Source organism: Bombyx mori, chromosome 27, assembly GCF_030269925.1.
Source record: "Bombyx mori chromosome 27, ASM3026992v2".
NCBI classification, from domain to species: Eukaryota; Metazoa; Arthropoda; class Insecta; order Lepidoptera; family Bombycidae; genus Bombyx; species Bombyx mori.
Genome location: NC_085133.1, coordinates 982,347 through 1,009,193, shown reverse-complemented (window position 1 = coordinate 1,009,193; position 26,847 = coordinate 982,347). Strand labels below are relative to the sequence as shown.

Below are 26,847 nucleotides of genomic sequence, written 5' to 3'. Positions count from 1 at the left end.
GAAAGAAAGGAAAAAAAAAAAAAAAAAAAAAAATGACCACGACTATTATCCACCACAGCAAGTCCTCAATCATACGCCACCAAGCCAACTATTTTACACAAAAATATTTCGAAGGCATTCGACACATTGTTCATTCGTGGCAACGATATGCTTTATACAATTACATTCACAACATTACACTCATATCTTTGATAACTTAACATCGGGTGAGTCGTGAGTTCGGCTGTCTTTATACCAGAATCAATTGTCCATATAATGCATTAGAATTCGACGAAAAATATTCACGTATTAATCAATACTAGAGGTCCCGCAGTAGCCGAAATTCGATTATAATTAATTGGAATTGTAAGTTTGTACACTATTATGATTGTATTTTATGCTTCGATAATCACAAATTTCGCCAAGGCTACACTATAAAAAATATTAACAAAGACAAACAATATTTAATCTATTCTCAATTTGACAACGGACGTCAAGAACAAAAGTTTGACAATAAATAGTATGCATGCGTGTGTGCGTCAAATACATGGTATGTAGTGTGTGTAATATTTTCTTTATTGATTTAATGTATCTTTTATGCATTATTTTTAAAAAATATTAGCATTGTGCACTTCTTCTTTATATTCTCTATAAGCGTGGAAAATTTCATACTCCTCCGTCCGCGCAATTTTCGTAAAAAGGGATACAAAGTTTTTGCTTCACGTATTAATATATAGATTGAGTGTGTGCGCGTGTTACGAACAATACCCTAACAAATTGTGCGTTATCGTAAGCTAAGAACATTATAATATAACTAGCGACCCGCCCTCACTTCGCTTCGGAAACATTAAATTTTATTATTGATAGGTGAGTCCCGCCATGTTGCGCGCGGTACGACAATAACTGCGGGTGACGCCGCGGGGCGAAGCTAGTCTAAAAAAAGTAGCCTAAGTTACTCCTTATATCCTCAGCTAGCTATTAGTATTGAATATTTTAGGTAATTTTTTTACACCTTGGGTTACATTATTGGAGTTTTATTGGAATTTTTCAATCAAATCAATTGGAATTGAAAATCATTTGGAATCAAAATCGGTCCAGCCGTTCCAGAGATTAGCCGGAACAAACAGACAGACAGACAGACAAAAACTGTAAAAAATGTTATTTTGGTGTATGTACCGTATTCATATACATGTAGTAAAAAGCGGTTATTTCAATATTACAAACAGACACTACAATTTTATTTATATGTATAAATGTATAAATATAATAAAGACAACGTGGAAAGGAACCAAGGCTGCTTTACAAAATGATAACCCCAAGACTCGATTGTTGCCGGAGCAAATAGTGAAGTAAACAATATATCGGAGAAAGTATTGTTTGACCCGTAAATGATACTCGGCTTTGCACGGTTTTACGTAATTATGAATGTGAGAAATATATACAATGGATATGGGGGCATCGAAATGGTTCCGAAACTGTTCTGAGAAGCTAGAGTCAAGCCAAGGTCATCGGGTCCCCAAACTAGGATTCCCTGTAGAACCAGAGACTGATTATGCGTTTTAAATATTTATATAGATACTAGCTGACCCGGCAGACTTCGTAGTGCCTCAATCGATAAATAAAAGACCCAAGCTTTTGCATAAAATAAACTTAAAACAAAAGAAATCCGTCCGACGGGGGACACATCAAAGGTAAAGCACAATTGTTATTTTTATTTAATTTTAATTCCGAGTATTTTCATATTTATCTACTTTTTAAACCTTCTCTGGACTTCCACGAATAATTCAAGACCAAAATTATCCAAATCGGTCCAGCCGTTCTCGAGTTTTAGCGAGACTAACAAACAGCAATTCATTTTTATATATATATAGATAGATAGATTAAACAGCCAGACAAAATAGATATGCCTGTTCGTCGCTCGAATGTTAGTCTGTTGTAGGAATCGAAAAGACGACCCTCGGCCCAGCAGTCATAAGCGATATTTAATGCACCACCGCCACCACCACCATTACAGACAGACTGTTGACGTTTAGGTGAATAACACTTTAAAGAAATGTAGATGAAAAACGAAGACCTTGTTATTTTTCTATACTAATAGTATACTATTACTATCATATTATAAATTACTATATATTACTATAACTATATAATATTAGAGGAAAGATTTGTTTGTTTGTATTGAATAGGCTCCGAAACTACTTAACCGATTTGAAAAATTCTTTCGCTGTTTGGAAGCTACACTATTCCCGAGTGACATAGGCTATAATCTTTTTTGAAAAAAAATTTGGGATCCTTACTAAAACTCCAATAATGTAACCCAAGGTGTAAAAAAATTACCTAAAATATATTTTACATCGCGTGCCCTGCGAAAACTATTGATGATAGAATAAAATAATGTACTACGACTTTGTGTTCATAGTTATGCCGCAATAAGTGTTCTTTTATTTTTTTAAATAAAACAACGTCAATTATCGTAAAAAAATTTGTTACAGGCCCGAGCGGAGCCGGAGCGGACCGCTTGTAAGTAATAAATATAAGAAGCGATCTTGGCCTAAAAGATAAGACACCCGATGTATTCATATTAAACGATGTGACTAGACCTGTATTCAAATCCCGCAGACCATCTACGATGAGGAAACAACTTGAAAAAAAAAAAAATATTAAAACGTCACACGGGTTCATAATTCGCCCTACCAGGATGCTTATCACCATCCTGCCTATTATTTCCGGGAAGCAGTCACGCTTTCCATTTTTAAGGGTAGTACGATCTAATTGAGATTTACCAGCACTTAAAGCCAGATGGACCGTAAGCACGTTAGCCCAACTAATACTATTATATAATACCATACCAAAGAAACAATAAAAATATCTCTAATCTCAATTGGGAAGCCCCAATTACGAAAATATAGATTGTATAAAATGGTTTATATGTCATGCCTATTTTAATTCAATGAATCATCGGAATGGTGGCCAGTACCAATATGGACTTACCATGGAATAAAATATAAAATAATGAACATCGCATTTTTAAGGTCAGAAACTTAAATAAAATTTAAAAGTAGAAAAACGCCACCAATAACAGTGTCAACGAATTAACAATTTCAAGAAAAACATCCTGGTGGTTAGAACAGAAGTAGGTTTTCAATCAGTCACTCACAAGGCCTATGATGAATGCCCTACACTCAACAGCAGACAGTCTCCCGTTGCCATTATAATGATATCACCTTGTGCAATCATTAAAATGAATCATCAATTAAATGTATTATGATAGGCACAGCCAGGATTTTTAATTTTGACAAATGTATGTATCTGCTGCCAATAATAAAACTTCAAATAAATAATTTTGTATCATAAATTTCCAATAATTAAAAATTACATTAGTTCTTTATAAACTCTAAGCAAATACGAGTACAGTAAGTAGATTGGGGGGATTCGGGATGCTTTCCAATTCCAACACAAATTTTCAGCAGTTTCTTACCAATAAAATTGAGATTAAAATTATTTCCCAGGTTAACATTTTCATATACGATGCATTATTATACATAGTTCATTGAAAAATATACACAAAAAATCGGTTGTCTGTAGTCGGTTCATTGACGATAGTTGAACATGACAACGTCATAAGAAAATACGCCTCAGAGCGAGGTAACGCCGCATGAGTCATGCTTTTTCATGCGTGTAGCCGGCTCTATCGAATTATAAGATGTTGTCACGTCAAAAAGTTAAAAAATTAGCTTAACCTGATTCAACTTGGCTTTTGGGGTGAACAGGGAACACGTATTAGGAAAATAGAGTCTTTCAATAGGGCTGGCCCTGTTTAGTTGTTAGGTAGGTACTTACCTTTAGGTAATTAACTTTTCAATATCTTTCATCGGTTACAAGACTCTGATGACTAAATTAAATTATTTAATATTCATAAACACTAAATAAAATTATTTTCCAATTCAACAAATTTAAATCTCACAGAAGCAGTGTAACAAGTCAGATTTGTACGTATTCTACCCCTAGTCCCTATTCCCCCCTATTTTCTGTATATAGAAAATTTCGTTATATACATATAAATATGTTTAATTAATGGGCAACTTGATAGGGTATGAAAAATATGAGATAGTTTCCATATTACTACAGTAGAGTACTATATTGTTAGTACAGTAAAAGTGTATGAACGTTTTTTTTTTAATTCTTAATATCATTATACCTTGTGGCTATTTTAGGAAACACTTTCTGAGACTAAAATGGTCCGCCTAGTCAAAAATGGTTAATCTCAATGGTAAGCACAAACTATGTCAGAGGTACAGTAAGGTTATCTTTTAAACTTATTTTTAAGAAGATTATATCTTAGTGATGGAAAATAACGAAGTCAAGTTCTTTCATGATTAAAAGTCATAAAAAAACTGGTTTCTTGATATATATTGTGATTGAAAGCAGCAGCTCCTAGCAGAGATAGAGAACGCCTCAGGACCGGCAGTTACGTGAGAAAATCGGAATATCAGACAATTTTTTAATGTCGAATAATAATAGTACACTAGCACAAGTCTAAAACTATATATATATATATGACAAAATGATTTAAAAGAAACAAAACTTTAAATGAAATTAAGTTTAGCATTCTCTTTTTATTTATTCAACTTTATTAAAGGGCCAAATACACAGCCAAAGGTAACATACTGCCTTTATAGACACACTTCTTTATGACAATATTATGATTAAAATATTTTTATACATAAGAGTATAAATGCATTTACATAACATAATTTAAGGTACATAATAAAATTTAATATTATGATAACATGCAATTTCCACTTATTTGTGTATTGATTCAATATAATTAACTACATGCACATTTATGTCATACTAGTGGTAATGAACCCCCTTTTAAGTAAATTCACACAGAATGAATAGCTAATTTATGTTTTACTTCATGAAACCAAGCAACTCAAGGGACTTTTTGCGAAAACAAAGGAGTTTAAGGCTGAAAGTGCCGTATGCTTGATTGATTTCATAGCAATACTAGAAGGAATAAGGTTTAAAATACATTCACATTGTTGAGTGACTGTGTTGTGGTTGTACCTCGAGAAACCTGTTTTATCATTTCTATTTTTAAACATTCATTTATAGAATAAGTATTAAATCGGTTGTTTTTATTAGTGTTTAATACTTAGATTAGGACTTTAAATTGGGAAGGGAAAGTGACAAACTTTGCGTTAGGAAGGTAGAATCAGAAATTTAAACAAATCATTTGGGAGGTAAGTTGGAACAGGTATTAAACTTTTTAGGGCATTTAAATTCGAATACAAATAGATTGTACATAAGAAAATAAACTAAATTCGACTTACTGCCTATGTTTCTTCTCTTAAAGTTTACACTAATTTTTTACACAAAATACTCTTGGTGTACTCATAAATTTTAATTCAATAAAAACATTGTTAATTTTCACTGTTGCACGTTAACTTTAAATTAACTTTCAGAAGAAATTAGCACAAGGGAAGGGAAATCAAACAAAAATACGATAATAAATATTTACACAACTCTGATCTACGTAATTTGAAGTTTGTTTACATAGAGTACTTCTTTGCACTTTGACAGACTGCAAACTAAAATTATAGATACCGTAAAGTGGGGCGATTAGGGACAAATTCCAACTTTATGAGCAATTTTAAGGTAGTTGTTGATGTTTATAATGCTATATAAGGATCAAAATGATTGAGTCTTAGGGGCATCTTTGTTGTCTAATTTAAAATTATGCAACTAGCATTCCAGTTTAAGCAAAAAATGCAAAAATAGGTGTAATCCCTATTTACCCGAAAATTGCGGTTAATTGGGACGAAATGAGAAATTTGCTAGGGTTGGTACTACTTTTATTTTTATATATAGTTTTAATTAATTTATTTATTTAGTTGCACCAACAAAGTGATCATCAATAAAAAAAATTGAAAAACTGACAAAAGTACATGGCAGACATCACCTCAATTATAGGTGCAATCGACAGTGCTGATATTTCTATCTGGGTTAAGAGATTAGGTGTGTCGGTTATTCCATGGATTAATCAGATGAATACCCCTACTCTGAAAAAATATTAAATATTTTATTATGTATTACTTAGACATTTTTGTCCACCTTGAGATTTCATTGATCTTGTTACATGTCTCTGCAAAATCGACTTGCTTATATTAAATTGCTTATCTATTTCAACTAAAGACTTATTCCCAATTTCACTTCGATAAACCAGATTTTTACCAACAAATTTAAAAAATATTGTTATAACTACATAGACAACCCTACAAACCTGTACCTATTTATACTTAGGTCGTTTCCATTTCACGTATTCTCATCCCAATTGACCCCTTTTTCGTTGTTATTTATACCTAAGACGTCCCCAATATCCCCAAAAACAACAGATTTTTACATGTATTTTTATTTAATCAAATACATTAAAACCAATAACAACTGAGACTTACCTTTAATATATATGCTGGTTCAAACACTAAATAACGTTTATAAATCATAGTCGTCTTCTATTATTATCAAATAAATAAAAGAGAGCAAAGTTTCTAGCACTAAAATAATTACCACCACAGGAAGTTAATTTGAAACGCGATTTTTTATAAGTTAGCAGCTATTATCATGCATATTCAGAGTTGTTTTGTGAACTTTCAACATTCTACTATTAAACTACAAAAAATGGAAGATTTTGCAACGAATATAAAACTTATATTGAGCGTCGAAAGATTTTCCCGGTTTTTTCCCGATTCGCCTCTCAATCCCTAATCGCCCCATTTTACCGGTACTGTATAATCAGTGACATTTGGCGTTTTGTGACAGAAGATATACTTTTTTGTGGCCTGGATTAAAGCTTTTTAGCCAAATCTTCATTTTCGATTTAATACTATAGGTACTTTAAAAAGAGAATTTAAGCGAAAGCTCATTGATGTTAAATTTATAAAGGGGTAAAGTGCGTGAAATTAAACAAGATGACAATTGCTGAAACTTTACGAGGTATTACATAAACTTGGTAAGGTAAAAATATTTACATTATTCACTAACGTTTGGGTGACAACAAACGGTTTACTTTTTTTGTATCGTTCTAAATTGGAATATCAAAAATATTTAAATGTATAGCAATGCTACATTTTATTTACAACGCTGCACTATAATGAGCTCACATAAACAACGATAACCATGAGAAATCTATGCATCGCCAGCATACTACGACGTCAACCATCATTATATAAGCGGATGCCCCGCAGTCCACTCGTTTGTCCAAGCTTGATCTGAGCGGTAGGCCCCCCAGCCCTCAGAAAGAGCATCAGCTGGGAGGTTAAGGAGCGGTAGCCCCGCAGCTCGTTCCAAGAATCACCCTAACCCATTTAACGGCCGTCTGGTGTAGTGGTAAGTGACATGGTCACTACACAAGGGGGTCGCGGGTTCGAATCCCGCCAAGGGAAGATATTTGTATGATAAATATAAATGTCTTTTCCAGGGTTATGGATTTATAGTAAATATATGTATGTGTATAATAAAAATCTTACATTTATTTCCGTTATCTGATACCTGTAACACAAGTTCTTTACGAACTTATCACGGGACCAGTTAACGTGGCGTGATTGTTAGTAAATATTATTTATTTATTTATTTATTAAAAAAAAAAAATTCTTCAAAATCACAGCTATCGTTCAATGCAAACAGTTACAAAAAAAAAAAAATACCCTTAGGAATTTGTATGTTTACCTAAATATCTACGTATTCGTATGTTTTTGTTTAATTTGTTAAATGAATGAACAAAGTTCCTGCTTAATCAGACATCAGCCATTTTAATTTCTCTGGCAACATCATAAGTATAATATTCAGTAATTACTGTACCTTGCAGAAACGTACGGTGAGGCCGGAGACAGAGAGAGAGAGGGTTCTTCTGTCTCTTTTTTAATCCACAACTGTGAAGTGGGAACAGGAGCAGAGAATTAATGTACTTTAATCACAACTTACAGACTGACTTCAGAACTATAGAGCTTTTCTTCAATAATACCAGCTTTTAAAACTATTTTTCTTTATTGCTTATTTGTTCACGTAAATTATTTTAACAATGTAAAAATGAAAGACTGTCTTGAAATTGTCCACAATGTGATTTATTGATTTGTTGGGAGTTGTCTCGGTGGTGGAAATTTTTATTGGGTACGGAGGAAATTGCCGTATTTCCAATTACACGACGGAACTGATCCGGCTAAAACGTGACCGTGCTGCAACATAAATCATTCGATACACGCTTGAGGCAAAGTGATGAGTTTCATACGGAGTCAGAGCTCATACCTACCCCGATTGGAGACTTAACCGGCGGTCGTCAGCGCCAGCTAAAGCCTGCCTAGACAACTCGGTCTCTCTCGTCTGTCTCCAAACCGACATACAGAAGGAATCTTAGGCCAGGATATCGGCGAGTGCGATTGGTTGATACAGAAAGAAAAGTGTCTCACTCACGCCTAACCACAGCACTCATGCAGCATAAACAACTCTTTTTGGCCTAAAGGTCTAGATACCAGGCCATAAACTAAAAAAATAATAATCTTGCAGCATAATTTGAACTTTGCATTAGCGCATTGAAAATTAATTCAATTCACGAAAAGATTGAGCCTTAAAACGTAGGTAATTACTATTTCTGGGTCGTATATTATTATTTACTTTTTGTATTTAGCGATTTTTTTGCTTTTTAAACGACCACGACCTCATATTTCCCTTGGCTACGTCACGCCTTAAATCATTCGAGACATCAGCGAGTTCACAGTTACTTAAATCTGAATTTAAAAGACATATTATCCACCTTCTAATTTACATGCACTTACAAACAATGTAGGTATATATAATTCACTGGATTTTGTTTACACAAATGTTTTAGTTACGACGCCTGTTGTCATCTAATTATTTAATATTCGTAGCGTTTTGAAGATAACAAAAAGCGTCTTGCTGCGTTGATATTAAAAAAAAGCATCCATCATAAAATGATTAAATGCACACCATTGAAATACAAACCATCGTGCTCTGACAATACTGACTATAACGTCTTGTCGTTTACTATACGCCGCAAGTTTATTCAATTTACCACCAATAACTGTACGACAATCAAAACTGACACTTAAGCAATTTAAAATAAAACTCGAAATTCCATTTTTCATATCGAACACTCGCTTCAGGGGTGCGATAAGATGTCAACCGAAAGATACTGCATGTCAGAAAAATGATAAATGATCGAAACACGTCACGAACTTAATCTCTCCGATAATACAAACCACAGCGCCACCTGTGCGCCGCGAAACGAAAAAACCGAACGGCAAAGTCGCCTGTAGATGTCCACAACTGACCCAGTTACCTCGCTGGGCGAAAATAGCCAGTCACAATAGCTCACCAACTATTTTTAGTGTTCTTAAACATTTAAAAATAAAATAAATTAAATCGTTTTAAAATCAGTTGTGTGGTGTACTGTGGGGCGAAGCGGCGGCCCGTCTGGACTTGCGCGTTTCAGGCAGTCGTGATCGATACCTCGACGAGGGCACATCCGGACCCACGCCGCTTAGTAAACGCTAGATAATAGTTTAGTAAACAAGGGAACATGCACTAGTTTGGTTATAAAATGGAGAACGTAAAACGTTATATACGAAGCGAATCGGCTAGTTGCGCGCATATGGTCGAGGAAGGCTCCGCCAGCAACAGAAAGAGCGCCGACCCTCATGAAAAGCTGAAGGCTCTATTGAATTCCCCCGAAGACGACACAGAAGACACCTTGCCACCCACCGATGCCCCTAAATTCGGGACCGTAATCCACAATCGGATATTTGTGGGGGGCTTCTCCCTGACGACCACTGATGAAGACCTGTGGAAGTTCTTCTCGACTTTCGCGACAGTGACGGCTGCGAGGGTCATCTACGATCGGGCAGGCGTTTCCAAGTGTTACGGGTTCGTGACATTCGCCAGTCCAAGAGTTGCGAAGCTCATCGTAAAGCAGGTTAGTACCGACTTAATGTTGTAGAATTTCAAGTAAAAGTATCAAGGTTTTCCTTCGCAATAGATCAATGTACCTATTTAATTCCTTTGCCTTGACGAATTGTACCCAAGATTAAAATACGGCTTAATATACCGCTTATGTACCAATGTCGCTCACCTGATACAACGGAGCACTGAAGTCTTCAAACGTGGGATTAAAACGTAAATAATATAGACACGAAATTAAAACTCATAATTATCTTTTAATCAGACCTAAGATTGGGCCATAAAAGAAAATCACACTTAATTTGGGCAAACATTTTGCTCCGATCACGTGGTCTTTACAACAAAGAGTTTCCCCAGTTGTTTGGGCGTATTCACTGATCAATATGGATGACTTTTTGACTCAATATTATCATTTTAATAATTTGACTCAATATTATCATTTTAATAAATTGTTTTCGAGAGTCATAACGAATCGTCTTGCTCAGAGACTTGACGACTTCCAGCCTCCGGAACAGGCAGGATTCCGAAGAGGATTTGGTACCGTGGACCACATTCACACAGTTCGGCAGATTATACAGAAGACTGAAGAGTATAATCTGCCACTATGTCTGGCGTTTGTGGACTACGAGAAAGCCTTTGACTCGATCGAGACCTGGGCTGTTCTGGAATCTTTGCAGCGGTGTCAAGCTGACTGGCGATACATCGATGCACTAAGATGCCTGTACGATGCCGCTACAATGACCGTCCAAGTACAGAAAGACCAGACGAGACCAATCCAGTTGCGCAGAGGTGTAAGACAGGGGGATATTATATCCCCGAAACTGTTTACAAACGCACTGGAGGACGTTTTCAAGACTCTGGACTGGAACGGACGCGGCATTAACATAAACGGCGAGTACATCTCACATCTTCGCTTTGCCGATGATATCGTCATCATGGCGGAATCGCTGCAGGACTTACAAGAAATGGTGCACAGCCTTAATGCTGCATCCCAACGGGTTGGCCTCGGAATGAACTTGGATAAAACCAAGGTAATGTTTAACGGAAACGTCATTCCGAGACCAATCGATGTTGGCGGTACACCTCTCGAAGTTGTTCAAGAGTATGTCTACCTGGGACAGACCCTACAACTAGGTAGAAACAACTTTGAGAAGGAAGTGACCAGAAGGATTCAGTTGGGCTGGGCAGCGTTCGGGAAGCTTCGTCAGGTCTTTTCGTCGCCCATACCACAATGTCTGAAGACAAAGGTCTATAATCAGTGCGTCCTACCCGTGCTTACCTACGGAGCCGAAACGTGGACACTGACTGTGCGACTAGTCCACCAATTAAAAGTTACTCAGCGAGCTATGGAGCGAGCTATGCTCGGTTTGTCATTGCGAGACCGAATACGCAATGAGGTCATTCGGGCAAAAACCAAAGTGATCGATATAGCTCGCAGAGTTAGTAAGCTGAAGTGGCAGTGGGCTGGTCACATATGTCGCAGAACCGATAACCGTTGGGGTAGACGTGTTCTGGAGTGGAGACCGCGAACCGGCAAACGTAGTGTGGGACGCCCTCCTGCTAGATGGAGCGACGACCTGCGCAAGGCAGCTGGCAGTAACTGGATGCGTAGAACCGAAGATCGGGTTCAGTGGCGAGCTTTGGGGGAGGCCTATGTCCAGCAGTGGACTGCCGCAGGCTGATGATGATGATGAATAATTTGAATTATATAGTAGTGATGTTACAAATACTAATAGCTATATTTATGGATTACAAATATAAGAATCATAGCACATACTAATTAGTAGCATCTCATCCGGTAGGACTATTGGTAAATTTTAAGTGATTTTTTCTAGATTTAAACTGTTGTGCTCAACATAAAGCTATCAATCAAAGCGTAGCTCAAAAAAGAAGTCCTGTCAATTTCAAACATTTTAATGTATAACGATTTAAAAGACAAAGAAACTAAACGCCGCTCTAAGCTCGTGGGTGTTGTAAAGAACGTGCTTTTAAGCTCGAGGCTTTTACGTTGGGCTCGTCTTTAATCGTCGGCCGTTAGCCTACTGAAAGTAAGTTCGGACAGCTTATCCTAGATAATAGAACTTTCTTATGTTTTCACTACCGGTCGATGGTATCAAAGTTAAAAAGTAAGATCAAGCTTAAACTATAGATCATTGTCTAGATTACGAAGTTCATAATCCAAATATTGCTATAAACATCCAAAAGAAAAACATTTTTAATAGAATACTACTGAAAAATAAGGTAGTCATTTTAAATAGAATCAGACAGCTAACCAAACAACGCACCGCGACGGGCAAAAATATAGGCATAGGCAAAATCGTACACCTAAACATACAAGCTTACACGCCCGTCGATACTTGCAATATTCCTATTTCCAGAGGTATTTTATTGCTTAGATGGGTGGACGAGCTCACAGTCCACCTGGTGTTAAGTGGTTACAGGAGCCGATAGACATCTACAACGTAAGTGCATCACCCACCTTGAGATATAAGTTCTAAGATCTCAGTATAATCACAACGGCGCTGTCGCACCCTTCAGACCGAAACGCATTACTGCTTCCCGGCAGAAATAGGCGGGGTGGTGGTACCTACCCGCGCGGACTTACGAGAGGTCCTACCACCAGAAATTACGCAAATTATAATTTTGAAGGTTTTTTGGGTTTTTTGAGGGTTTTTATTACACGATGTTATTCTTTCACCGTGGAAGTCAATCATGAACATTAGTTAAGTACGTATTTCATTAGAAAAAATGGTACCCGCCTGCGAGATCGGAACGACGGTGCATCGCTAGATACGAATTTATAAATACACTAGCTGTACCCTTCCGCTTCGCCGGGCATTTAAAATTAACATCATTATTTCTCACCCCCACAAAGATTCTCATCATTAACGCCCCCGCAATTGGTGTAGGCAGTCCAACACTCATATAAATATTAGCCTATCCATTGAGTACATGTGTTTTCTACATGGATACCAAGTTTCGAGTCAATCGGATGCATGGTTCAGTAGCTATAACGGAACATCCGTAAAAACCACTGTAGATTTATATATTACTAGCGACCCGCCCTCGCTTCGCTTCGGAAACATTAAAACACACATGAAACCAAAAAAAAAAAATAAAAAATAAAAAAAATAGCGCCTATGTTCATCAGGGACATGTCGGCTTCTAATGGAAAAAGAATTTTTCAAATCGGTCCAGTAGTTTCGGAGCCTATTCGAAACAAACAAACAAACAAATCTTTCCTCTTTATAATATTAGTATAGATTAGTACGCAACAATTATAATTGCAAGGACAAGTTTAGTTAAACGAGAGCAGTAATTAGTTTTGTTTCGGTGCTGTAATGGCATTGAACTTCATTAAAGCTAAAACGTTATCACACTGTTATCTCTTATCAATGATAAGAGCGCTGGCAGCGCACCGCTCTAATACAGATAAGTAGGTCAAAACATTTTTTCGAAGAATAGTTTCAGATGCTTTTATATAAACGTGATTCGTGTTTGAAAATTCACGACCCGTTCTCGGCGGTTCTCAAGATAAGCATACTGTCTAACTTTTTTTATTTTTTTATTGCTTTGATGGGTTGAAGAGCTCACTGCCCACGTGGTGTTAAGTGGTTACTGGAGTCCATAGACATCTACAACGTAAATGCGCCACTCACCTTGAGATATAAGTTCTAAGGTCTCAGTATAGTTACAACGGTTGCCCCTCCCTTCAAACCGAAACGCATTACTGCTTCACGGCCAGGGTGGTGGTACCCACCCGCGCGGATTCACAAGAGGTCCTGCCACCAGTAACTGATGGTAAATCGTCACCCTTGCTTATGGACATCAACAATGACAAGTCTCCTTACATCTCGTCTAAAGAAGCAGATGTGGTAGCCCTCAGGAAACAACGTGGAAGGCAGTATTTATTTCACAGGTTATGATTAGTTTTTGTTTTGGTATGTTTGGTATGAAAAAAAAAAAATCTAAAATTGGGCGCGCGTGTTAATCAAAAAATTTGCTAAAATACGAATTAATATTTATATTGAATCTGCTAATATATATATTCGTTTTTATTGCCCTTGTAGTCAGACGAGCACACGGCTCACCTGATGGTGAGTGGTTACCGTCGCCCATGGAGTTCAGCAATGCCAGAGGCAGAGCCAAGCCGCTGCCTACCGATGATAATATTATTATTATAAGGTGGTCTAATTATTTTGTTTCTTGCTATCGGGTTTTTCTGTCTATACTGGTATACTGTTTTGAAAAAAAAACATTTTTTTTCCCTACCTAAGCTGGTAGCCTAGAAAGGCTATTCCAGCGGAACCTTAACTAGTAGGTGAGCTCACGGGGCTCAAACCTGACGACGATGCTAACACGAACCCTAGCAAGAGTCGTGCTTCGCAGAATCTACCACCGGATCGGAAACGCGACCCACTGAGAAGATCCGGCGAGAAACTCAGTGGGCTGTGTCTGAGAGTTAATTTACTCGCCGAGCCCTTCGTCGCAAGCGACGGGTTCGACGAGAACGGTGACCGGTGCTTGAAGTACCTAGAAGCACCGTTAGTGGATCGGGAAAAAAACATTAGTTTTACTGTGGCTCTATTAAAGTTAATGAAAATAAGATGAACGATTTTTTGTTTGCAAATATATGCCTCTTTCTGTACTTCTCATAAAGATACCTAGTGTTGAGTGATTATTGGAGCCTAGACTCACCTAGAGACATGAAGTCGGTTTCGCGATAACAATTGATTAACTTAATCAATAACCAATCAGCTCAGGACTGGGCAACTTATAGTGACACTATTACGATCATAAATATCCACTAGTTCACAGCTTACCCGAAGATTTATTTTGCCGTAAAAACAGCATCATTTATTTGGTAGAATTAGATAAGGATATTATTGCTACTATAGACGGAACGTGGATAAGGGGCGGCAGTTCACAAGGGCCAGGGTGGCCTTAAATTTCATAGGCAGAGGCTTGGCCGTGTACCTAGCATTGCTGACGTCCATGAGCGGTGGTAGCCACTCACCAAGAGGTGGGCCGTATGCTCGTCTGTCTACAAGGGCAATAAACAAAAACCTTGAAGAGTAGGCACACTTTTCAGGATTCCACCAGTATTTTTTTCTACAAGCATGTTTCCAATAGTAACGTTACCTACATGGACTACACTTCAAATAGCGTGGTCGGAGACAAATGCTCAACATTGGAATGAAAAGTAACCTGAATTATTTTTCAACGTACAATCTATTTCAATACCCAATATCGTCAAAATCGATTCAGTGGTGTGAGCTTAAAACAAAGTTAGAGGAAGTCTCAAAGTGGCACCTGTGACAGAGAAGTTGAGAAGTGCGCGTTTGGGATGGTATGGACATGTGATGAGACGAAATGAAAATGAGTTTCGTAAGAGAGTGTTAACTATTAATGTGGTAGGATATAGAGGAAGAGGTAGACCTAAGAAGAAATGGATGGATTGCGTGAAAGACGATATGTGTAAGAGGGGAATGAGCGAAGAAATTTTATATGATAGAGGAACGTGGAAGGAGAAAACATGTTGCGCTGACCCCAGGTGACTAGGAGAATGCCAGGAGAATGACGATGTATGATGGTGAGAGCGTAAAAACATGACACAGTTTGTTCTCGTATTAATAATTTCACTTTTATGTATCTGTGATATTGCTCACTATTTTGGATGACTTAACGACAAAGGGAAGATTTTCCACCGAGCGGGCGATATTACTCGGTAGACCAACGGCCCAAATGTTGTTGTTTGGAACTTGTATTTATGCAAGCTTATGTTGTCATTTCAAGCGTTTGAAATGTATTGCTGGAGAAAGCTGCTACGCATTCCTTGGACAGCTATGAGAACCAATGTCTCCATCCTCGAAGTGTTGAAGGTCACCAAGCGCCTGCTGACTATGTGCCAGGAAAGGATCCGGAGTTTCTTTGGGCACATAATGCGATCCTCATTGCACAGCCTGGAGAAACTCACAATTCTCGGACAGATGGAGGGGAAGCGCGCTAGAGGAAGAGCGCCAGCTAGATGGGTTGACCAACTCAAGGAGGTGACTGGAGGCCAGATATGGGGAGCGGTACATATGGCGCAGAACCGGACCAAGTGGAGAAGATTGACATACAGTCACGATCCTCAGCATTGAGGGAACGACCAGAAAGAAGAAGAAGATGTTGTCATTAGTGGCAGGTGTCGTTCAGGCATCTGTCAAATATCTTGTGTCCAATGATGGCTACCGCCAAACTATGTATCATATAGAAGGAATAACATCGTGTAATAAAAATCAAACCCGCAAAATTATAATTTGCGTAATTACTGGTGGTTGGATCTTTTATGAGTCCGCGCGGGTAGGTACCACCACCATGCCTGTTTCTGCCGTGAAGCAGTAATGCGTTTCGGTTCTTTAGACCATAGAACTGATATCTCAAGGTGGGTGGCGTATTTACGTCGTAGATGTATATGGGCTCCAATAACCACTTAACACCAGGTGGGCTGTGAGCTCGTCCACCCAAATAAGCATTAAAAAAACATATAATAATTGAAAAAAAAATTAAGAAAAATGCCAGCGTTAAAGGTAAGACATTCAAAAGCATGCCGCCTAAGCGAAATGCCAATCCGCTTGAGTGTACTGAAGTGGGTGCTTCCAGAAACCGCTTTGAACCACCAGTGAGGGCGGCTCTCGGCGTCCCGAGTGGCATTCAAGCGATCTCTTCAACGGAGGCTTCGCATGGCATACTTACGGAATAACTTGTCGAAATAAAACAAGACGTGCATATTTTTGATCAGTAGACATGAAATTTTTTGACCACGGAAATTTTCGGTAGACAGCGGCTTGGCTCTGCCCCTGGTATTGCTGAAGTCCATGGGCGACGGTAACCACTCACCATCAAGTGGGCCGTATGTTCATCTGCCTACAAGGGCAATAAAAAAGACGGAAACAGTAAAGTATTTACAGTACAGCAAAAAAATTTTTTTTATTAAAGCACCACGAAATTAAGCTATAAAAAGTGGTTTTAGTAATCACGAAAGCCAAAGGAAATACCATACTTTCATCTCATGTTCGAAGGTGTGCGATGCCACTGCCTTTCTTACGTATTTTTCGTGTTATCTATATATTAATACGTGAAGCAAAAACTTTGTATCCCTTTTTACGAAAATTGCGCGGACGGAGGAGTATGAAATTTTCCACACTTATAGAGAATATAGAGAAGAAGTGCACAATGCTAATACTTTTTTAAATAATGCATAAAAGATACATTAAATCGATATAGAAAACATTACACACACTACGTACCATGTACCATGTATTTGACGCACACACGCATGCATACTATTTATTGTCAAGCTTTTGTTCTTGACCTCTGTTGTCAAATTGAGAATAGATTAAATATTATTTGTCTTTGTTAATATTTTCTATAGTGTAGTCTTGGCGAAATTTGTGATTATAGAAGTATAAAATACAATCATAATAGTGTACAAACTTACAATTCCAATTAATTATAGTCGAATTTCGACTACTACGAGACCTCTAGTATTAATAAATACAAGCGCGAGATCAAACAATACAGTTTAAAATTACTATGTAGTACACATATGGATTTGTTGTTGTTTTCTAAAATAAAATAAATCATTCATTAATTTATTCAAAATATGAAGGTTGGGGGCAGCCGTTGTAACTATACTTGAGACCTTAGAACTTATATCTCAAGATGGGTGGCGCATTTACGTTTTAGATGTCTATGGGCTCCAGTAACCATTTAACACCGGGTGGGCTGTGAGCTCGTCCATCCATCTAAGCAAAAAAAACTAATTAAAAAATGGCCATACATATCTCGATTTTTCTGTTTTTGGTAAAACCACGTTTTTCCTTGTTTCCGAGATTTATATTGTTTTGTTGTATACATCTGAACAGTAATCTTGATAAATTTGATTAATAACTAAGGCGTTCGTGACGCAGCGGAGTAATGCGCCTATGACCTCGCCAAAGATCGCAGCTTAGATACGACGGGCACAATCGTTTCAGTTTTATATTTTGATTTTTTTTTTGTTTACGCTCGATCCGCATTAAGGACCATACCCACAGACACAGCCCACTGAATTTCTCGCCGGATCTTCACAGTGGGTCGCGTTTCCGATCCGGTGGTAGATTCTGCGAAGCGCTGCTCTTGCTAGAGCCAGTGTTAGCACCGCTCCGGTTTGAGCCCCGTGAGCTCACCTACACGATAGGGCGAAGCTGATATAGCATCTCAAGGCTATCAGCATAGGTAGGAAAAAAAAGGACCATAGCCCACCTGATATTCGGCCATTACGTAGACAACAGGCATATAGATAAAGATAAAGATAAAGATAAAGAAGCCTTTATTAACAACCTTAATTCATATTTAGGTACATTTTTCTTTTCATTTGACATCGGCTAAGATTGTTTTGCTTTCGCATAGGCCTCCCCCAAATCCTGCCATAAGTTCCGGTCGTGGCATTTCCTCTTCCACGTAGAGCCTGCAACAGCTTTTATATCGTCTACCCACCTTTGGAACGGTCGTCCTTTTAATCTTTTCCCCTCTCGAGGATACCATTCAGTTACTAATTTAGCCCATTTTTCTGTTTTGCTTCTTATTAAATGACCTATCCATTTCCACTTTAATTTTTTGTGTATGATACATCCGTTACTTTTGTTTTCATACGGCACATAGACACAACAACATAAATATCATTATCCACGTTGAGAGCTTAAATCTTTATTGTATCAAGTAGCTGCAGTAACGTATCTTAAACCCGAATTATAATTTGGATATTTAACTTATACCCGGGAAAAAAAAGATGAAAAAAAAAAACAAGATTTTCCGATACTCTGCGTCGAAGAATTCTTGAGTTTTTTGGTCACGATGTTCATAAAGATCTGTAGATAAAAGAAGACCAAGAGGTCGCAGGCCGAACAAATAGACCGACCAAAGTCGGCAGTCAACACCGAGCTCCATTGTGCTCTCAGAGACATCAGTTGAAGTTTCTTCATCAAAGAGGAGTTAATCTCTCATCGAGGAATTTACGAACCTTAGTAATGAGTGTCTCTCTCGTTTCAGAAGCGAGGATTAATGCGAGGCAAGCGCATAGAATAAATCATATTTAGTTAAAGACTTACCCGACAGAGATATAAAAGAATAGAAATTTTTGAAATTGTGCTGCACAGAAAAATGTGCAATTTTTTTATGTTGCATAGCTGGGTGGACGCAGCCCACCTGGTACTAAGTGGTTACAGGAGCCTATAGACATCTACAACGTAAATGCCGCCACCCACCTTGAGATATGAGTTCTAAGGTGTCAGTATAGTTACAACTACTGCCCAGCCCTTCAAACCGAAACGCATTACTGTTTCACGGCAGAAATAGGCAGGGTGGTGGCATCTACCCGTGTGGATGGCCAGTCCCGTCGCATTTTGAACGTTTCGTAGCCTTTCAGTTCTGTAACGCGCATGTGTTTGGAAAAGACCAGATTCTGATTTCATAGTTTGTTGTTAGTTTATCTCTGCAGTAAAACTGCAATGCAAATCAGTAGTATTGGTAGTTTATATTACCTTTAGTGGCAAATGAGCGTATCTGCTGGTAAGTAGTCACCGTCGATCATGGATTTCAATGCCACAGCCAAGCTACAGTAGCTTGACTGTGTTTTGCTGCCTACCACTCAGGAACGCTCGGGACACACCAAGGAGGTAGTTCTTTCGGGACCCGGATGGTATGTGGGAGAAAGATGTCTGGAGATGCACTGCTAGTGAACGCAGCGGTCCCTAATAGTATGTGTGCACTCTGCTTCGTTGGCGGAAGGTTGATGGTAAAAAAATAGTACTAGCCGATAGCACATATTAGATTAAAAAGTTTTAGTTCAATTCAAATAATGCTTTTAGAGAAAAAAACACACTTCGATAGCATTACAAAATCTAGTATGCCTCGACCCAAGAAGTGGAAACTAAAATACGTGGAGCGAGGTCAACGACACGACGCCGTCATGGCGGACCGGCCAACAAAAGTTATGTGTAGTCACTGTGATGGAATATTGGAAAAATAATTACATGCGGTACGAAATACAATGGTGAGCACGTTACTAGAGCAGAATCAGTTTTCATGTTTTCGGAAATTGAAAATATTGTTACGAAATAAAACAACATTTTAGCTTTTTGTTTTTTCAAATCATCTTTATTACTACCACTACAGTAGGAATGCTTTCTGGTTATAAGTAATTATGATTACTAAAAGCCATCAGTAATCACGGGGACGATCTATACTAATATTATAAAGCTGAAGGGTTTGTTTGTTTGAACGCGCTAATCTCAGGAATTTGCCGATTTGAATTCTTTCAGTGTTAGATAGCCCATTTATCGAGGAAAGCTATAGGCTATATAACATCACGCTAAGACCAATGCAAGCGGAGCACCAATAAATAATGTTTCAAAATCGTGGTTTTTTTCTCTTTTGAGGGCTTCCACTGCGTGCGCTGCGGAAACGGTTAAAGTTTCACTAAAGTAATGTATGAAAGAATTGTTTCCCTTTAAAAGATCTAAAAAAAAGTCCGGGACAGCATATGTCTATATTGGTTGGTGAGGTTGGCTCACTGTAACGTTTTTTATGCTAACCAAATTTGTTCTAATATAAAGCATTATTTGTGAACAATTTCTCAAGCATTTTTTGTCATTATTTATCAATTATTTTTTTCAAAACTCGAACAAGGTTGTCGATGAAAATTCTAGGAATACCCCGGAAGGCAATTCATTCCAGTCAGTGAGGAAGAGCTTTGTTCCAATGCCAAGGCACGCGATAGCAAGACGGAATCATCTTCGACAATTTCCTCAAAATGTGTTTGTTCAAGGCAAATATTTCCTGTAAAGTATGAAACGTATTACCATGGTATTGTACTGGAGTTACTTGGCAACGTGCGGGCAATTATTTACATTGTTAATGGTAGGGAGACGGTTTCGCTAAGTCTGCTCGTCTGGTAAGGATATAAATATAAAGTAGTGGATATCAAGATGTTGTGTACGAAAAATACGCCACTACGATGAAGGAATAACATGGTGTAATAAAAAACAGAAGCGGCGTCCTTGTTGCTACTAGTTTTTAGCGATAGTAAAAACTTATGTATATAATAGATTAGGCTGGTCCCTGGGTATTTTTAAATTGATAACGTCAGCGTTGCTGACGCCATTCTCTTCAATCATTGCCTTCCATAGTGACAGTTATTAAGACTCACTTTTCCAATGAATTCCATTTATTACATTTCAAGTGTACAGCGATAACTGCCGAGAGCTCCGCTCCGTCCGGCTGCTCGAGCCGGAATGTTTTGTGCGACAATAGTCACTCATATTTATAGTAGAAAGTGGTGGTAGCTTAGTGATTAATTCTCTTGAATGCCGTCATAAGCAGTCGTTGACATGCGTAACATTAAGGAAACAGTTAACTTTAACTATTTTTAGTCAACTAACATATATATTTTATATAGAAAGTGACAAAAAGAGGATAGATGCTCTTGAAATGTGGTGCTGGAGAAGAACACTGCAAATATCCTGGACGGAGTTCACAACGAATCATTAAATTCTAACAGGAACTCGGCATCAAGCAGCGTCTGTCCTCCACCGTTCAGGGTAGCATTCTCACTTTCTTAAAACTTATTTGTTTTTTTTTATGATTGAATGTTTACTGGTGGCCCGAAGGCCTTTTCAGTTTCACCAGGACAGGTGGGCGAGCAAAGGCTCAGTCAAGAGGGGTGGGATTTGCTAACAACTGCCCGAGCGCCTCCGAAGGAGACCTAACAACTCAAGAGCAATTGTTTCGCGAATGAATCTACTACCGGATCGGAATCGCAACCCGCTGAGAAGATCCGGCGAGAAACTCAGCGGGCTGATGCATGGGTTAGGTTGCACGTCGACCTCTTTGTCGAGTTCGACGAGTACGGTTACCGGGGTCCCTAAGCCTGCCCCTAGTATTAGAGCTGAAGGCATCTAATGCAAAGGTTATTGGATCTGATGGATCCGTAAGGACGTGTCTAGGGCGTCGACAGTGACTGGCTCCTGCATGATCAGGATTCGGGGAGTAGTCAGCGGCGGCAACGATAAGGCGATTATCATGACGCATAGCCTTATCGAAGTATCGTTCCGAGGCTGACTTCATGTATTTCCGAATTGATTCGAGGCCCAGGTCGTCGTGTGGGTCAACGTTCCTCACGAACCACGGAGCCCCGACAGCTAACCTGCAAAAGCGGGATTGTAGGGATTGGAGGGTGTCTATGTGTGTGCGGGCCACGTGAGCGAACACCACACTCGCGTAAGTCATGACGGGCCTTATGCAAGTTTTGTAAAGTGTCACCTTGTTCCGAAGGGACATTTTACTCCGCTTACAGATCATGGGGTAGAGTCTACCGAGAATAAACGCGGCACGGTCACGGACTGATTTTATATGCGGGCGGAATGTCATCGATGCATCCAGGGTAACGCCCAGGTACTTGACCTTCCTGGCCCAGGGTATGGGTTGTCTAAAGAGAGTAACCGGGGGTGTCTTAAAACATGTGTCGCGATGGGGTAACTACTCAGTTGAGCACCTTGTGGTGCAGGGCATGATAGAGGGTACAAGACTGCGTGGCAGATCACCGTTACGATGGACCGACCAAATAAAGGCAGCTCTAAACGGACCCGTGAACAAGTGCTCAAGAAAGGCCGCGGTACACGAGGGATGGCGACGTCTGGTAAAGCGCACCACCACCCGAACTGATGACCACGACCACTCTGCTAAGAGTAGAAACGACCAAGAAAAAAATGTATTTACTGGTAGTAGGACGTCTTGTGAGTCCGCACGAGTAGGTACCACCACCCTACCATGAAGCAGAAAGGCGTTTTGGTTTGAAGGGTGAAGCAGGAGTTGTACTGAAAAAACTGAGACCTCAGAACTCATGTCTCGGGGCGGGTGGCGACATTTACGTTGTAAATTCTATGGACACCGGTAACCACTTAACAACGTACACCCTTCCAAGCAATAAATAATATGTATATAGTTGAAAAACCAAATAATAATGCTTAGGTCGCACTGGATTAACAATTACTTTCATTTTTGGAACGAAGTTCCTTATCACGCGTTGTGAAAGGGGGCTAGACGGAAAAAATTCTTACGAAAAGTTGTCACGACACTTTTTGCTATAAATTCTTACGAAAAGTTGTCACGACACTTTTTGCTATAAATTCTTACAAAAAGTCGTCACGACACTTTTTAGATCCGTCATTCTGACCAATCAACGTGTAGGCGCTTATCGCGTGACATTGCTCGTATCCGATTGGTCCGCGCAATGAGTACAGTTTCTCGAGATAGCGTTTCAACAATAGTAATTTAGTTCATAGTATTGTCTTTTTCTTCTTCATAATACCGTAATTTATTATTATATCTTAAAAAAAAATTACAATTCCTTCACTAATTAATCGAAAGGAACTTCGTTCCATCCGGGTGTCCCTTGACACCTCTGAAGTTTTTTTATATTATGCAGTTAATACTGATCAGGATATTAGAGCGAAGTTAGGAAATAACAGTATCATCAGTGTATGATTAAGACGCACTTTACACGTGTTCACGAAAGACCTAAACTATGAAGGAGTAGCATCGTCTAATAAAAACCAAGAGCATCGCATTCCCTAACTGGCGTACTTTCCAGTATCACCATAATATTATGCCAACTATTGTTAAAGACACCAACAGGCCATTACGTATCCTAAAGCACTTCTGTAAGTCTGAGAAGGGACATAAAAGCATAGTGGCAATTTAATCTATAGAACAGGAAAAAATATTCTCTACAAACATAATGTAGGATTCTAAAACTTCCCACATTTATATTTATACACACTAGCGACCCGCCCTCGCTTCGCTTCGAAAACTGTAATTTATTATTGATTTCTCCACTATTCAATGGATGTTATTATACATATAAACCTTCCTCTTCAATCACTCTATCTATTAAAAAAACCGTATCAAAATCCGTTGCGTAGTTTTAAAGATTTAAGCATACAAAGGGACAGACAGATATAGGGACAGAGAAAGCGACTTTCTTTTATACTATGTGGCACATACTCCTTCTTGCTGTCCCGGACTATAAATACTCGTCCAGGTCGAAATCTGGGCGGTTTTGATAATACAACGCTCACGGTTTGTTATCGACCCGTCGTGCTGCTTAGGTGAAATCTGTAAGGTCGCTCCGTTGTTGGTCAATACGTACATGCTTCGTTTGGACTGGAAAATCACTACTGGAATACAGCCGATGATTCCGTATAATAGCCGTAGTTTGAGGGTTATTTTTCTTAATACTTTTTGCTAAATACGTTGCTAACTTTTATAATTATCTGAACTGGGCTCCAGTATTTGTAAAGTCTTTTTAGGCTATATTTTGGTATTAATGTGTATAACTTTTAAATTTATATTATAAATCCCTCAACCCTCAGCTTTTTCTACATGACTTTTTATGTTCACGAATCACACATAGCTCCCTCTACTATTGCTTCTAGTGACGTGGGATAGCACCACTACCAAAGTTCCCCATAATCTTGCTATAAGGTATGGTAAATTAAAGCTATGTTACACCTTAGGCGTAACATCTCTAGCGTCCTTGTTGGGGATATTACGGACCTTTGACACCGCTGAATATCATATAAGCTTGTATACGTAACGGCACGAGGAAAAAATGTGATATATCCTAGCATGTAACTTAACAAGACTTACTGATAATGATTTAATGACACCACAATTATTGATTGGAAGCCACAAGGAAGGAATAGGATTGAGTTTTAATAAGAACATATCAGAGTTCAGTTTTCACTGGCAACAAGGTCGGATATACGCGATATAATAATATGTTATAACAAATTATAATTTGAGTGTTCAATTTGAAAAATTTAAATCCTGGATTTCCGATATTAGTCCCCTGAACTTAACTACATTGTGGTAAACAAACAGTATCGTGCAAAACCCTACATAGTTTGCCCATTTTGCAAGTGTCGTCAGATTCAAACAGATTTGGTCTGAGTATTTCTTCTTTTTTTTTTTTTTTTTTTTTTTTTTTTTTTTTTTTTTTTTTTATTGCCCTTGTAGGCAGACGAGCATACGGCCCACCTGATGGTGAGTGGTTACCGTCGCCCATGGACTTCAGCAATGCCAGGGGCAGAGCCAAGCCGCTGCCTACCGCTTAATACTCTCCACAAGCCTCGTTTGAAGAAGGACATGTCATAGCGCTCGGGAAACACCGTGGAGGGGAGCTCATTCCATAGCCGGATGGTACGTGGCAAAAAAGATCTCTGGAAACGCACTGTGGATGACCGCAGTGGCTCCAGGTAGTATGGATGAACTCTACTCCGGTGGCGGGCGGTGCGATGGTAAAAACGAGATGCCGGTATCATCTCGAACAATTCCTCAGAGCACTCCCCATGGAACATACGGTACAAAATGCAGAGGGAACCGAAGTCCCTCCGCAGACCCAGAGGCTCCAAACGATCCGTGAGAATGGGATTATCGACAATCCGAACGGCCCTCCTCTGTATGGAGTCAAATGGAAGAAGCTAATTCAGTAGTCAGTTTGAATGTGTTTTTTAAAGATATTAAGTATAGGCTTACATACGTATTTAAGATAAGTATGTGCTTGAAATCACTATACAATAAAGGTAATTTTGAAATTTAAGCGTAACAACATGTGGTCCCTTTTGCCCAATATATGATTCGTAAGAGCTTACTGAAAATTTTAGCAAGTCTGAAATCCCGACAAGAAAAAGCTACGATAACTCCAAAAACCTCGTATATTTCATATTAACAACTCGAACAAAGCTTTTGCCCATTTCCCTCCGCTCGGTATCAAGTCCGCTCCGATTCCCTCGGGTTTTTAATTTCTTCGGTCGACCTTTTCCCCGTTTAAAGGTTTTTTTCATAAAATTTCAATAACGTGCTTGGTAACTTGCCTTTTTATTACAACGAAGCTTCGGAGAGAGTTTTCATCCGATTTTATTTGCTGACCAATTTTCGGAGAAGATTCCATGTTAAGTGGGAATGAGTTCGAAAAAAGTTATCGAACTGCACGAATTCGAGGTGACAGAAATACTTAAATTTGACGGGTTTCGCTACGATTTTTAAACTTTTTGATGTCGAGATATTTAAGCTTTGTTCTAAGAACTACAATTACAAAGACGTTCAGTATCTCGGTGTTATCAATGGAAATAAATAGCAAAAATTAACTCGCAAATTCACTTTTTCCTAATCCAAAGGCCAAATCATTGGAAAATCATATTAATAAAAAAATTATTATGAGGATTTGTATGTAGATCTAAGACTAACCACGGTGATATTTAATATAATTGTTCGTAATATGAGTATCGAAAAAAAAAATTAACATAAAGAATTTGCTAGCGTTTGCATAAGTTCGAGAACATTAACTTTAATAATATTTAGCTAAAGCGCATTTATTTATAGCTAGATTTTACATGAAATCCAAGTTGGAAATTATTTTGAATCTTAATTACCGATATCCGAAAGAAAATTATGTGAATTTTTTTGAAAAATAATTAAACAGAACTAGTTACACAAAATCTGTCATTTGGTCTATGTATCAAAAATTTCTGTTTTAACTAAGGTTGTCAGGGTTGGAATTATTCTTTTCGTACTGTCTTCCAGAAGGCTTAAAGGAAAGAAAATACTAAAAGGCTATCCTTTAAGTTTCTAGACTTTTCCTTTTAAGAACTACGCAAGAAACCAAATAAATATAAATCAACATTAATCCTTAATCTAGCTGTATTGCTGAGCTATTCCACATTTAGATAAATCGTTAGTCTGGTCACGTTTCGAACAAGACGCGTGACGATTCTCGGAGCGTCTACCCTCAAGATTTCTCTCAGCAAAGTC

General features: G+C 38.4%; 2 protein-coding genes and 1 long non-coding RNA gene across 4 annotated transcripts in view; 1 reads left to right on the top strand and 2 right to left on the bottom strand.

Moving 5' to 3' along the window:
- Nucleotides 1–5,575, bottom strand: part of LOC101739629 (dual serine/threonine and tyrosine protein kinase) — a 41,702-nt gene extending 36,127 nt beyond the window's left edge. The window contains exon 1 of the mRNA XM_038021351.2: nucleotides 5,316–5,575. The gene's annotated coding sequence lies outside the window, so the exon portion shown is untranslated. The remainder of the gene's footprint in view (nucleotides 1–5,315) is intronic.
- Nucleotides 5,576–8,006: 2,431 nt separating this feature from the next.
- On the bottom strand, nucleotides 8,007–8,884 carry LOC134201519 (uncharacterized). The gene is made up of 2 exons (XR_009976861.1): nucleotides 8,288–8,884; nucleotides 8,007–8,213 (listed from the first exon to the last, which is right to left on the bottom strand). It is a non-coding gene; the product is annotated as an uncharacterized LOC134201519 (long non-coding RNA).
- Boule (boule protein) overlaps nucleotides 8,182–26,847 on the top strand; it is a 42,397-nt gene continuing 23,731 nt past the window's right edge. The window contains exon 1 of one of the 2 annotated variants that reach the window (XM_038021350.2): nucleotides 8,182–9,967. In XM_038021350.2, the coding sequence (XP_037877278.1) occupies nucleotides 9,596–9,967 (372 nt within the window). In that variant the 5' untranslated portion in view covers nucleotides 8,182–9,595. 2 annotated transcript variants of the gene reach the window in all.